The sequence below is a fragment of the Gopherus flavomarginatus genome, chromosome 2, assembly GCF_025201925.1.
Source record: "Gopherus flavomarginatus isolate rGopFla2 chromosome 2, rGopFla2.mat.asm, whole genome shotgun sequence".
In the NCBI taxonomy this organism is placed as follows: Eukaryota; Metazoa; Chordata; order Testudines; family Testudinidae; genus Gopherus; species Gopherus flavomarginatus.
The window spans coordinates 5,079,676-5,092,175 of record NC_066618.1 but is presented as its reverse complement, the minus strand read 5'-3'; the positions used below and the strand labels follow the sequence as shown (position 1 = coordinate 5,092,175).

At 50.9% G+C, this 12,500-nt stretch overlaps 1 protein-coding gene across 1 annotated transcript; it reads left to right on the top strand.

Annotated features, from left to right (window-relative positions):
- Positions 1 to 504: 504 nt before the first annotated feature.
- Positions 505 to 12,260, top strand: LOC127045937 (cathelicidin-2-like). Its single transcript, XM_050942833.1, has 4 exons — positions 505 to 741; positions 4,890 to 5,000; positions 9,148 to 9,234; positions 10,066 to 12,260. Exons 1-4 carry the CDS (start codon positions 553 to 555, stop codon positions 10,180 to 10,182), a joined length of 504 nt encoding a protein of 167 aa, XP_050798790.1. The 5' UTR covers positions 505 to 552; the 3' UTR covers positions 10,183 to 12,260.
- The last annotated feature ends 240 nt before the right edge of the window (positions 12,261 to 12,500 follow it).

Sequence of the window (12,500 nt, the reverse complement as noted above, 5' to 3'; positions counted from 1 at the left end):
TCTACTCAGCCCTCCCAGCCGAATATTAATCTGCATAAAGCATGGTTATTCTGTCAGTACAGGAATGATTTCACCCAAAGGTCTGAGTTTCCAGTGCCTCCTGGCCAGTCTGCTTTGGGCCAGCTGGGAACCTTCTCTCTTGCTGGGGGGGAGGGAAGGGGAGAAAAACGGAGCCCTACAAACTTTGCTGCACGTCAACAAACATCGCAGGGTTTGGCAGCGTTTTATCTTTAGCCAAGGCCAGAATTATTTCCAGCTGCATAAATACCCCCCTTTAAGTGCTCCTGGGCTCAGATCCTGGGAAATCGCTGTTTAGAGTTAGGATTCCGAGAAGTCAGCATCAATCCCATTGAAATATGTTGCACCATCCCGAAGCCTAGCTTGGAGAGCGCCGCTAAGGCTTGGGTTTGTTTTTGAAAGGGATGCGTCTTGCCAAGTCTGATGCAGTAAGTTCAGTGACTCTGACCCATTAGCCTCGCTGTCTTTAAGCCTGGGAATGAAGTGCTTTGTCGGCGTATTCCGCCCACCGGAGTCAGTGGAGCGGCAGCAGCCATGGCGGTGGTGCTATTCCTGGTGGCCCTGCTGGCGTCTCTCGGGGTGTCCGTTACTGCCAGTCCCCTTTTGGAGGCTCAGCTGCTGTCCCCCCGAGATGTGGCTCGTTCTGCGGTCGAGGCCTATAATCAAGAAACTGGAACGCAGGCAGTGTTCAGGCTGTTTAAGCTCAAAAGCTTCCACAAAACAGTAAGAATGCATTGGTTTTGGATTCTCCTTTTCCCCATAGATGTTAGCCCATAGTGTGGGGGGGGGGAGATGGTGGGGGAGGGAGGTGAGGGTTTTTACAGTATTTGTATAATAGCAGGAAGAACTCCAGGAACTGAACGGAGGCAGGAATGTAAGTGCTGAAGATACAATGAGGAGCGTGATATAGGCAAGCCTATAAATCAAATCCTATATAAAGCCAGATTTCCTGCTGAATTCTCCCCATGGGCAAAGCTTGTCTACATGGGAGCTGAACTGGTTTAATGGAAGATGTGAATTTAAGCCAGGATGGGGGGCACTTATTTCAGTGTAGCTTTAAGTAGACCGGAAAGGGATTTAATCTAAATGGAAATAAGCCACCTTGAAATGGAAATGTCTCCGTGTGGGTTTGCACCACGTTCACCGAATTGGTTTCAAAATTCCCTTTAAACTGGTGCAACTTTCCCGTGGAGACTTAGTGACTCCTCGTCTCCTAGGGAACTCGGCTGCCCTCCTTCTCTAGCAAAGTGCTGGACAAACCAGTTCTCTGTGGCCCTGCTGGGAAGAGGGACTGGGCAGAGGATTCTCAGGGCTCTGCATTCACTCTCTCCTGGACTCCAGATCAAGGGGGCTTCAAATCCCCAAGTGTGCTGGAGGCCGGTGGGTCAAATAAGCCATGGGAACTGCGCAAGTTGGCTGCTTCTGAGCAGCCTCCTGATGTTCAGAAAGGATTTTGTTTTGTTTTGTTTTAATGGGGACCTAGAGAACTCCAGAGATTCTGGAGCCATTGAAGTGGGGTGCACTTAGGGTGACCAGATAGCAAGCATGAAAAATCAGGACAGGGAGTGGGGGGTAATAGGAGAAATAGTTGGGACTGTCCCTATAAAATCGGGACATCTGGTCACCCTAGGCGCACTTGATTCTTGGAATGTCTTTTTTGGTTCATTGAGGCAGGGTGGGGATCAAAACCAGCAGGGAAGAGCAGGCAACAGCCCCTTTCACCCCCCAACACAGAGCACTGTTGTTAGTAGGCTAAGCAGAGCCGTGGAAACAGCTGGTGGAGTCCGGAGGGAGGCTGCCCAGAGCTGGGTGCGGGGAGAGGCCAGTAGTAGGCGAGGCACCAACAGGCACTGGAAAAGAAGGGACACAGTATGTGGGGAGCCAGTGGTGGGGAAGGGAGCTGTCGCAAAAGGAAGAAAATGACAAATCCAAAACAGCCAGAGAGCACAGTAAGGCAAACAAGGCGAAGTGACAGGAATAGAGAAAGCGTCAGAGAGCTCAGGGCCTGTAAGCCAGAAAGGACAGGAGGGAAAATAGCCAACACATTCCATCAACTGCAAAGAAAGATTGCACAAGAGGATTGCTCAAGATCTGACTAAACCACTGCAGAACTTTTCCTCCAAACTCAGAGCTTACAGAGGATGGAAACTGACAAGGGAACAGAGAACGGTGGAGGTTATGTTCCAGAGCATTGTTTGTTCCAATTCAGGCTTCTGTTTATTTCACAAATGGAGGTTAGCTATAAAGTGAGTTTAATTAAGATAATAACTCCTCTCCAGCAGATAACAGTAATTCACCGTGGGAGCCTAAGTGGTGGTTCCTGCTAAAATAACTCCCTCTGGTTTCCTTGTGATTCTTCCCCACTTAACTGATTTCTACTTGATCCCAACTAATTGAGATGAAACATAATTTGCCCTCTAGATTGCTGCTGCCTCTCCTTATCGCGTCAGTTCAGAACACCGCCCCCTACTGGTTAGAGTGCTCTCTTTACAAACGAGAGTTCTGAGAGTCAAGCTGGTGGCTTTCCTTCTTCCGTGTGACCTGTAACAGATCCCGTAAGCCACCGTTTGGCCCTCTGTGCCACCCACTCAAGCCCCATGGGCTCCAAAAGGCTTGCCCAGATGTGGCCGAGTGGACCTGACGCAGCCCGAGACCCCTCTGAGGAGGAGCAGACTGCCGCTCCCTCCCCCATTAGCTGTGTCAGGAGTAAGGAAGAGGTATTTCCGTCACAGCAGCCGTGACTCTGAAGGGGGGCGGGAGCTGTCGTTGTCACACAGACACTCTTCAGCGCAGAACTTTACTGTATGTCTGACTCCTGTACGTACCATCCCTATTTTACAAATGCATAAACCAAGGCCCTGGCATGAAACAGCCTCAGTCACAGAACGAGCGAAGGGGCTGGGGCGGGATCCGGGAGTCCTGACTTCCAGGCCCTTGCTCTGCCTATGCTGCCAGTGTAAACAGAGCTGCTTGGAAGTGCCAAATGTTTGCTTACGTTTTGCACCCATTTCCTTTTGGGCCCGGTCAGCCTCTGCCGGCGTCCCTTTTTGCTGGTCACGCCTAGCCGCGGGCTGCTGCAGAACCAGCTTGGGGAGGGGCCAGCAGAGCTGGGAGTGAGAGGAAAAATGATAATGTGTGGGCAGGGGGACAGCCTCCTTCAGCGGTGAAATGTTTGTTACACCTCTCTTGAATGTTGCTGTTTGACCAAGGGTTATTTTACTGGAGGAAACTCAAGTAAATCGACCCACAGCCGCTGGAGGATGGGATCATTTACACTCCCAGCTAGGGCCAGTCCCAGTTTTGGCAGGGCCCTATGTGAATCAGAATGAGCCAGGTGCCATTCGTTTCTTTCCCCATCTCTCCATGCCCACAACAATCCCCCTGCCCCAATGTGCCAGCTGCCTGCAAGTGCCTCTCCTGCTGCTGGCTGAAGTTCACCCCTGGGCAGAGACCTATGCACCATTTAAATCAGGGGTGGGCAAACTACAGGCTGCATCCGGCCCCTCAGATGTTTTAATCTGTCCCTCGAGCTCCATGCGGCTCCTGGAAGCAGCAGCATGCCCCCCCACCCCAGCTCCTATGCATAGGGGCAGCCAGGGAGCTCCACACACTGCCCCCGCCCCAAGTGCTGCCCTCACAGCTCCCACTGGCCAGGAACCACAGCCAATGGGAGATGTGGGGCAGTGCCTGCCCCCTGGCCGTGCCTCTGCATAGGGGCTGGAGAGGGTACGTGCTTCTGGGAGGTGCTTGAAGTAAGCACCACCTGGAGCATGCACCCTAAGCCTCCTCCATGCCCCAACCTCCTGCCCTCTGAACCCCTTAGTCCCAGCCTGGAGCATCCTCCTGCACCCCAAGCCCTTCATCCCTGCCCCACCCCACAGCCTGCACCCCCAGCCGGAGCCCTCACCCCCCCAACCTCCTGCGCCAGTCTGGAGCCCCCTCCTGCACCCTGAACTCTTCATTTCTGGCCCCACTCCAAAGCCCTCACCCCCTTCTGCACCCCAACCCCAATTCCATGAGCATTCATGAGCCGCCATACAATTTCCATACCCAGATGTGGCCCTCGAGCCCCCTGATTGAAATCCTCAAAATAGGTTTGGGCAGGACCCAAGTGGCACAGATGCCGGTGTGGGCACTCAGCTCCCTGGTGAATTTCACCTTCGGTGGATGTCTTGCTGCTGCTCCCTAGCGTCTTCCACCAGTCTGTGTGGCTCTGTGGTGGCCTGGCCTGACCCAGGTCCCAGCACACATCACAGGACACCAAGAGGTGCCGGGGGAGGAAGGGCAGCGAGCAGAGGCATGCAGAGGAGTTTGTGAGAGACTCCTTTTGGGCAGGCAGGTTCTGTTTCCCCACCAAGACCTGGGCTCGAAGGCGCTTGCTCTCCCGCCCCCCTTCCCCACCCCCTGTTCATGGCTGGAGAGTTCTGTGCCCCTGATGATTATTTTTTGGGGGGTGCCCTTACTTGCCCTCTCCCCCCGTGTGCATGCACCTGGTAGTGAGGGAATTCCACCCATCTTGACCCACTGTGACAGGAATCAGGCACAGCAACAGATGGGAAAGCAGGGATGGCTGGTGAACAAGGGGAGTGTGTGGTGCAGGTCTCTATACTACCACCTTGGCATAAGAGCACGAGCGTGCACCATTAGACATGCGCCCAGAGATCAGTGCCTAACAGATGCCTGACTGCAAACAGGATGCGCGCACAAGTAGCTATTGGTCTCCTTAAAGCCCCCTGTGGGGTTGCCATGCTCCTCGAAAAGCAAGCGGCTTCCTTGACACGAGCAGGTGTAGCGGATGCCGGGGGAGCCCTGGCTTGTGCACGAGGCATCGCTTTGTGACGCCATTAAAAGATTTGTCCTTGTACTTGTAGCAATTTGACTGGGGCACGCACTTCAGCATCAACTTCACCATCAAAGAGACGAACTGCCGGAAAAGCGCGGCTAGCTACCGCCTCGAGGACTGCAGATATCAGCCAAACGGGGTAGGTGTGAAACACAGCTGCCAACTTTCACACGGTAAATAAGCCCCCCGACCTTCACAATATGCCAAAACTCAAGCTAATCCCATTTCAAAACAAGCCAGTCCCTGAGAACCCCAACACTCCATGCAACTAGATCCCCCCAGCGTGCAGTCTGGGACTGTGGTGGGCCCGCTGTGCACCCCTGACTCTCCCCCCACCCCGCTTGCCCCTTGCCCCTGCTTCCCAGGAGCTGGAAAAAAAAAAGCTACAAGCCAAAAACTAGCCAACCAGCAATTCCCAAGCCAATTAAGCCAAAACCAAGCCCAATTTCTGCGTTTTTCTGACAGGTTTGGCATGTCTGTTGAAACTGTCCCCTTTCTTGCTAGGAGCTTTGCACCACTTGGACATAGTAGCTGCCAGCCTGGCTCAGACCCCTGGTCTGTCTAGTCCTGTCTTCAGCAGTGGCAGGTGCCAGCTGATTCAGAGAAAAGTGCACAAAGCCCCCCAGTGGAAGTGTCCTCCTGACCCCCAGCAGAAATTGGCTTGAGCCCTGACTCATGAGGGTTCCTATCCCTTCCAGAACTCATGTTTGTTTTTAACACTATCACTCTGGAGATCCTCATTACGCATATAAATGTCTGTTCCCTCTTTTTGAATCCTGCTAAGCTCTTGGCCTCAGGGACGTCTTGTGGCAGTGAGTTCCACAGGCTTTTGTGTGAGGGTGAAACAATGCATTCCCTTGTGCTCCCTTTAAAGTGTCATTGAATGTGTCCTTGCTTTTCTGTCATGGGACTGGGAGAAAAAAGTTCCCGATTGCCCCTCTGTACCATTCATTTTGTTCCAGTTTTCCCTGTTCTAGTTGGGGCGCCCTTGCTCATCTGAGCTAGGCATATACACACAAGTTATCATTGTGGCTGTTGCTATAACTCAGAAAGCTTTGAAGGTGAAAGGAGCTTTCAGTACAGCCTCAGCCATGGAGTTTCACACCAATCTGCCACCCTTGCTGACCTGGCATTACATCACGCCTAGAGTTTTGCTAAACTCCTACGGATGAAATTGGGGCAAATCATCGAGTTTCAGGTTTCACTGGGCACAGATCTGTTCCTAGCTGTCTGCACGCTGTCCAGCGCGCCTGGGTCACATGACAGGGGAATCGGGGACAATGAGTGGGTTTTGTTGGATGGGAACTTAGGCAGGTTCAGCAGCATTTGATCAAATCAGAAGTTCAGAGGGAAAATCTGGGCACAGCTCCCTGCAAACCAAACCTGCCCGTGCTTCACGTGGCTCCAGTCATGGTGAGATGTTCGTGCCTCACCACATCCATCATGCCACATCCTGATTCTCCTCCCCATTTTAGGAGGCCGGGGAGGTGTTTGTATGCCAGTGGCTGCAGTTGTTGTATGTAAAACAGCCCTGTAAAGCGTTCTGCATGGCCAGGTGCCATCTTCATGTCTTGTTAAAACAACCTCAGAGGCGAAGTGTGTGGGGCTGGTACTGCTGCACGATGATGGACCCAGGGCTTTGACCCAAGCGGATTGATGTGGCATGGGAACACATCACTAGGAGGGTGGTGAAGCACTGGAATGGGTTATCTAGGGAGGTGGTGGAGTCTCCTTCCTTAGAGATTTTTAAGGCCTGGCTAGGCAAAGCCCTGGCTGGGATGATTTAGTTGGTGTTGGTCCTGCTTTGAGCAAGGGGTTGAACTAGATACCTCCTGAGGTCCCTCCCAACCTCAGGGACGCCCAGAGGATTCAGGGGGCCTGGGGTCTTCGGCGGTGGGGGGCCCCTGCTGCCAAAGACCTGGACCGGAATAAGCTCCGGGGGGCCTGGCCCCATGAGAGTTTTCCAGGGCCCTCAGAGCGAGTGAAGGATCCCACTCCAGGGCCCCCAAAAAACTCTCATGGGGGCCTCTGCGGGGCCCGGGGCCTGGGGCAAATTGCCCCACTTGCCCCTCCCCCAGGCGGCCCTGTCCAACCTTAACCTTCTATGATTCGCCCTCCCAGGCCTGTGTTCTTATTTGCACGTACAAGAGGGTCTCCTCCCCAGACTTTCTAGTCCTGCTGTTATTTTGGTAAGTAAGTGAATGGGCTGGTGAGTTTCTTTGTACTATGGTGCTATCTGGAGGCCCCAGCCGAGATCGGGGCCCCAGTGTGCTAGGTGCTGTACATAAAGTACGTCTCTGCCCCCAAGAGCTTGCAATGTAAGAAGCTAAGACAGAGAAAGGATAGCAGGGCAAACAGACAGAGAGAGGTCGTGACTGGCCCATGGTCACCCAGCCCAGCAGTGGCAGAAGAGAAGCCTGTTCTCTTGACCCTCTGCACATTGTGCCAACGAAGGAAGGAGGAAATTGGTGTCCAGCCCTCTTCAACCATTGGCTTGTGTCTGCAAGGTTGCCTATTCCAGGGGTAGGTGTTGTGGTTTTTTCTTTTTCCCCCCTTTTTTGTGGTCACCTCTAGGGAACACGGTTGAATCCACTGGTGCTGCAGAACCTTTCTTTTGGGCATGTGAAGTTTTTGTATCCTCAATGGACAGTGGTGCTGAGCTGGGAGTGTATTCACTGTCAAAGCCGCCTGCCCTTTATTTTTGAGCTGTGGACTGTTTCGGATCCTGTATATCCTGGGGTAGTTAATAGGCCAAATCCCAACCACCAGATGCTTTTGAACAGACTCCAAAATCATTATTGTTATTTTCTTCTCTGGAGTCTGGACTTTAACTACACCTTGACCAAGGAATTTGGACCGTGACAAAAAATAATTGACTACCCCTGCTGTACTCAAACCTGACTCAGAACAACACCTGCCAGGGGCTGCGTGGCATTGCCAGAGAATTACACCTGCCACAGAACTTAAAACGAGTGACGTGTTTAAGCCAGATGTTCCAGCCTCTCTAGTGGCCTCAAGAAGACGTTGCTTTGCAAAGGCTCTATTGTCCCAAGCTACAAGGCATTCGAATCACCAGTTACTGCAAGGAGTAAAACGAATTGAACCATCTTAAATGTTGTTGCAAAGAAATTAACAATTCAGGCAAGAAGGCTCCATCTCCAGCAGTATGAGGTAGAACTAGGGTGACCAGATAGCAAGTGTGAAAAATCGGGACGGGGGTGGGGGGTGGATAATTGGCAACTATATAAGAAAAAGCCCCAAATATCAGAAGTGTCCCTAGAAAATTTGGACATCTGGTCACCCAAGGTACAACAGGACTCCAAAAAACATAGTTCCCATTTTAATAAACAAAACACCAGCATTGTCCCATTTGTGGTCAGATAATTTACGTTCCTTAGATAATAAAACCAACTGCTCAGCAACCTTGGAAAATCAGCTTCTGAACAGGGGCTGAATTCCAAGGTGTTTGCTCTGTGAAATGGCTGCTTCAGCTGAGGTAGACAAGGTCTCTATTGATGACGGTGAATATAGTGAAATAGTGGAAGGGAGAGCTTAGAACTGTTTCAGCAGGAGAGTGGAGTGGTAAGGTAACGCTGCTAGAACGGAGGCTGAGGACAGCAGAGTTGGGTAACATTTTTCTAAAGGAACTTTATTCACACACATTTGGGTCGAGTGAAACACTTTGTGTCGAATTCACCAAATGGAGTCAGTCGGGGGAAAAAGCAATTACAAAATATTTTGACTTTTTTTTTTTATTTATGATCCTAAACAACCTTTTGGTTTGAATTTTACTTCATTTTTATTGAACCAGGTTAAAAACTCAAACAAAATGCTTCATTTGACCTGATGCACAGTTTTTCTGATTCTTTTATTTCACCACATTTTTTTTTTTTTAAATTTGCTTTGGGACAACTCAGGAAAAAAAGGGGATTCAGCCGCTGAACTGACAAATCGGTGATTTGCACAACTCTAGAGATGAGCTCACAGTTTAACAGCCAGTGTTTCTAGTTCAGACATAATTCTTTACTTAGAGTGTGAGGCCTGCTCTTCGGGGCAGGAATTGTCCTTTGCGATATGTCTGTCCAGCTCTTGACACGATGGGGCCCTGGCCTCAGTTAGGGTGTTCTGTATTAGTGTTATTTAGTGTGTATTCACCGTGATTATTACTGTCACTGGAGGCTTCCTGTGAGTTGAAAACGATTGCTAAACTGCACTTCCATGAAGCTTTGAAACAGGGGCTCCTCAGATACCCTCTTTAAAGTGCTTCTCCCTCGTTCTCTCCCCAGATAACAAGGGATTGTTCCGCCGACGTGTCAGTTCTTGACTTCGTACAAGAGGCACCTTTGACATCTGTGAAATGCACCCAGCAGCAGGTGAGCTGTTACCTTTCTAGGTAGGCGCGCTCCATTGGGGTCATGGAGCCAGGTACAATCTGCCCCCATGGTAATGAAGTTACAGTGCCTTGTGTTGCCCCTTGACTGTCCCTAGAGGAAATTGATACAGAACCAACACGGGTCAGTGAGGGAATCAGTCCATGTTTTCCTTGGCTGGCTATTGGTCATCTCATCCTTGGACAAACCTACATGGAAACTCTTCTTTAAACATATGGGGCCACCAGAAGGAGGAGGCCATGGCGGTCCCCATGGTTACACATGGTGCTGCTAGATCTAAGGCCTTCAGTGTTGGCCCATGTAGAGATGTGTAGCTGCATTGTGGGCCCACCAGGTGTCTGGATCTTAGTCTCTCCCAAGACAGAGACCAATATTCTGCTCTCAATCTGCAGCTCCTGTGGGCATCAGTGGAAGATGCTCACGAACTTTGATGGCAGCACATGTCCCTGTGGGACTGGGTTTTCCTTTCTCTGGTGCGAGAAGGGAGGGAAATGGAGGAATGAGTCACCATAGGCTCCTCCGTCCTTCACTCTGACCATGGCTGGAAGGGGTAGAATCGGGGTTAAGAGGAATGACCCTGTCCAGTTTTCAGAGAGGTAGCTGCAGCCCCAGAGGTGAGGCCAGCGGTAGAATTAGTTTCAATCCAGGACCCATTCAGGATTGAGCAAGGGCCTGGGAAATTATTTGCCATTCATTCCAGCAGGAGGCAATCATGAGCTAACTGGGTAGATGGATGGTTTGGTTGAAGACTATGAAATAGAAACTGGACCTTGGGAGGGAAATATTGATGCTTCTGATTCCTTCGAATTCCAGCGGGCGAAAAAACCCAGCAAGAAACCAAAACCCAAGGCCCAGACCGTCCCCAAAGTGACTGTAGAGTACTTCCCGTCGTCCTTCTCTACCGCGGCCCTGACAATACCAGAAGACTAAAACACAGCCTGCCTGACGTCGAATTAGGGTGCTGCCATCGTCTTCAAATGGCCTGTTTGCTTTCCTGCCACGCCACCATCTCAGCCAACAGATAATTTGAGAGCTTTTGGGTCCATGTTATTCTTGGCTAGTCTCTTTCAGTGGTTTGCTTTGCTTTGCTTTGGGATGACTGAGAAGCAGGCGTGAAAAAGCCCTTGCAAAATGGGGGAAGCCTTTTCGGTTTGATATTCTCTAAGTCGCAATAAGGACTGAAGTGTGTGGCTGAGTTGCCCCTCGCTTGCAGACCTCACACACATTATATCCATCCCGGCCACGTTCCCTTCCAGAGACGGCCATTCTCACAGGGCCTCCTCTGCTTGAGTTGCCAAAGATTTAGGCATTTTGGTGCCTTCATGTTCAGGTGCCAAATCTGAGATCCTTTAACGGGGCCTGATTTTCTGCAGGTGCGGAGCAGCTGCCTTCTGGAAGCCAGGCCTGTTTTAATTGCTAGACATTTTTGAAAACCTTGGCCTTAATTGAATTCTGAGCCTGTGACTAAAGGGGTGACACATGAGATTGCTGGGAAGAGATGGAGCTTCTTGTGAGGTGCACCAGTCCTACCAAAGGCTCCACTCACAAGGTAGGGATCCTGGTGATGGTTACTCCCACGGTTACTGGCCAACTCTCGCAGTCCTGTTGCAAGTGTCATGACAGCTGGTGCTTTTCTTACAGACCCAGCTCCTGGAGTCATCTGATGATGTGAGAATCGGGGTTTTTCATTTTAAATCTATAAAAGCAAGTTTCTAGCCCTTGTCGGTGGGAGAAAAAAGCTTGAAATCGTGGTGCTCTGAGGCTCAAATCAAAAGGTTAATAAAAGAACTGCAAGGACAGTAGCTTCAAAACCTTATAATTTGCTAAGTCCATTTCATGATTGTCAGGACCCTTGACCTATGGTTTTGGAACGCTTGAGGCTGGCAATAGGGAGTCAAGGGTTTCCTCAGGTACCACTCCGAGATGATACACAGAGGGGAAACGCAAGGCAGAATCTTGCAGAACCAGAGGCTCTGCAGGGAAGAGACGTGCTGCATGGAACTGTCCTGATGGGAAGGCTGAGGGGAATAGGCAGAGCCAGAAATACTTGTATGAGGAGCTGAGCAGAACTTCATTCCAATAAGACTGAAACCACCCGCTGTGGTTTCTCCTGCTGCCCCAGTAACTCCCCATGGCAGGGCTGCCTTCTCTGACAGCCCTTTCCAGCTTTGCTTTGCCCCGCGTCTCTTTTGGATTCGGCTTCTCTGGCTGTCCAACAGCTTAATCTGTAAAGGGGAAAAGGCTTCCAGTCAGGTTGAAGGGCTCAATCTCCCTCCTTCTCTGCCCCATGCCCTTGCTGCTACTCCAGCATATGCTGCTGGCTACATACGTTCCCAGGTCAGCTTCTCTGGCCTCGCACCTGCTCCAGTGGGGCTGCTGGTCCATGCGGAGCTATAGTAAAGAGTGCCACCTAGTGCTCTAGTTTGGAACTGCCCTCCCCTTGTAACACTTCCCTTTGTCAGCAAAACACTCAATTTAACACTAGTTTTAAGCCTGCTTCTGCGCAATCTCACGATCCTCTATAGAAATAAGCACCAATTCATAGACAATCAATTGCATTCCTTGATCACAGCATATAATCAGCCCTGAGTTTGCCCCCAGAGAATGTAATCGCTGCCGATATTGAAGATCCAGGGCAAAATTTTCAAAAGCGTCCAAGTCCCATTTTCAAGAGAGTTAGGGCTGGTCTACACTGGGGGAGGGGGGGCAGGAATCGATCTAAGAGATGCAACTTCAGCTACGTGAATAGCATAGCTGAAGTTGAAGTATCTTAGATTGATTTAGCTCGGGTCCTCAAGGCGCGGGATCGACGTCCGTGGCTCCCCCTGTCGACTCCACTACCACCGTTCGCGCTGGTGGAGTTCCGGAGTCGACAGGAGCACATTCAGGGATCGATATATGGCGTCTAGATGAGACACGATATATCGATCCCCGAGCAATCGATCGCTACCCACTGATACAGCGGGTAGTGTAGACGTACCCTTGGGAGTCTAAGACTTGGTGTCAGCCAGTGGCTTAGGCGCTGTTGAAAATTTGCCCCCATCTGTGTCTTGTCTGATTTAATGTATTGCAAAACGCATTGCCGGTGCTTGTGTTGGGGCAGCTTTGTGTTGTAATAAAGATATCGGCTGTGTTGTGTGTGTGATTAGCTGTGAGCTATAATGTCAGCCTGGTGACTTGCACCCTCACCAACACCCTTTTGGTTATGCTCGTGTGCGCTCACCAACACACCTTTGATTACGCTCACG

Excerpts from the sequence above, each read along its gene's own strand:
- LOC127045937 (XM_050942833.1), top strand. The coding sequence starts at position 553 with ATGGCGGTGGTGCTATTCCTGGTGGCCCTGCTGGCGTCTCTCGGGGTG. Across the intron at positions 5,001-9,147 it reads GCAGATATCAGCCAAACGGG|ATAACAAGGGATTGTTCCGC; the intron begins GTAGGTGTGAAA and ends TTCTCTCCCCAG. Across the intron at positions 9,235-10,065 it reads TGAAATGCACCCAGCAGCAG|CGGGCGAAAAAACCCAGCAA; the intron begins GTGAGCTGTTAC and ends TTCGAATTCCAG.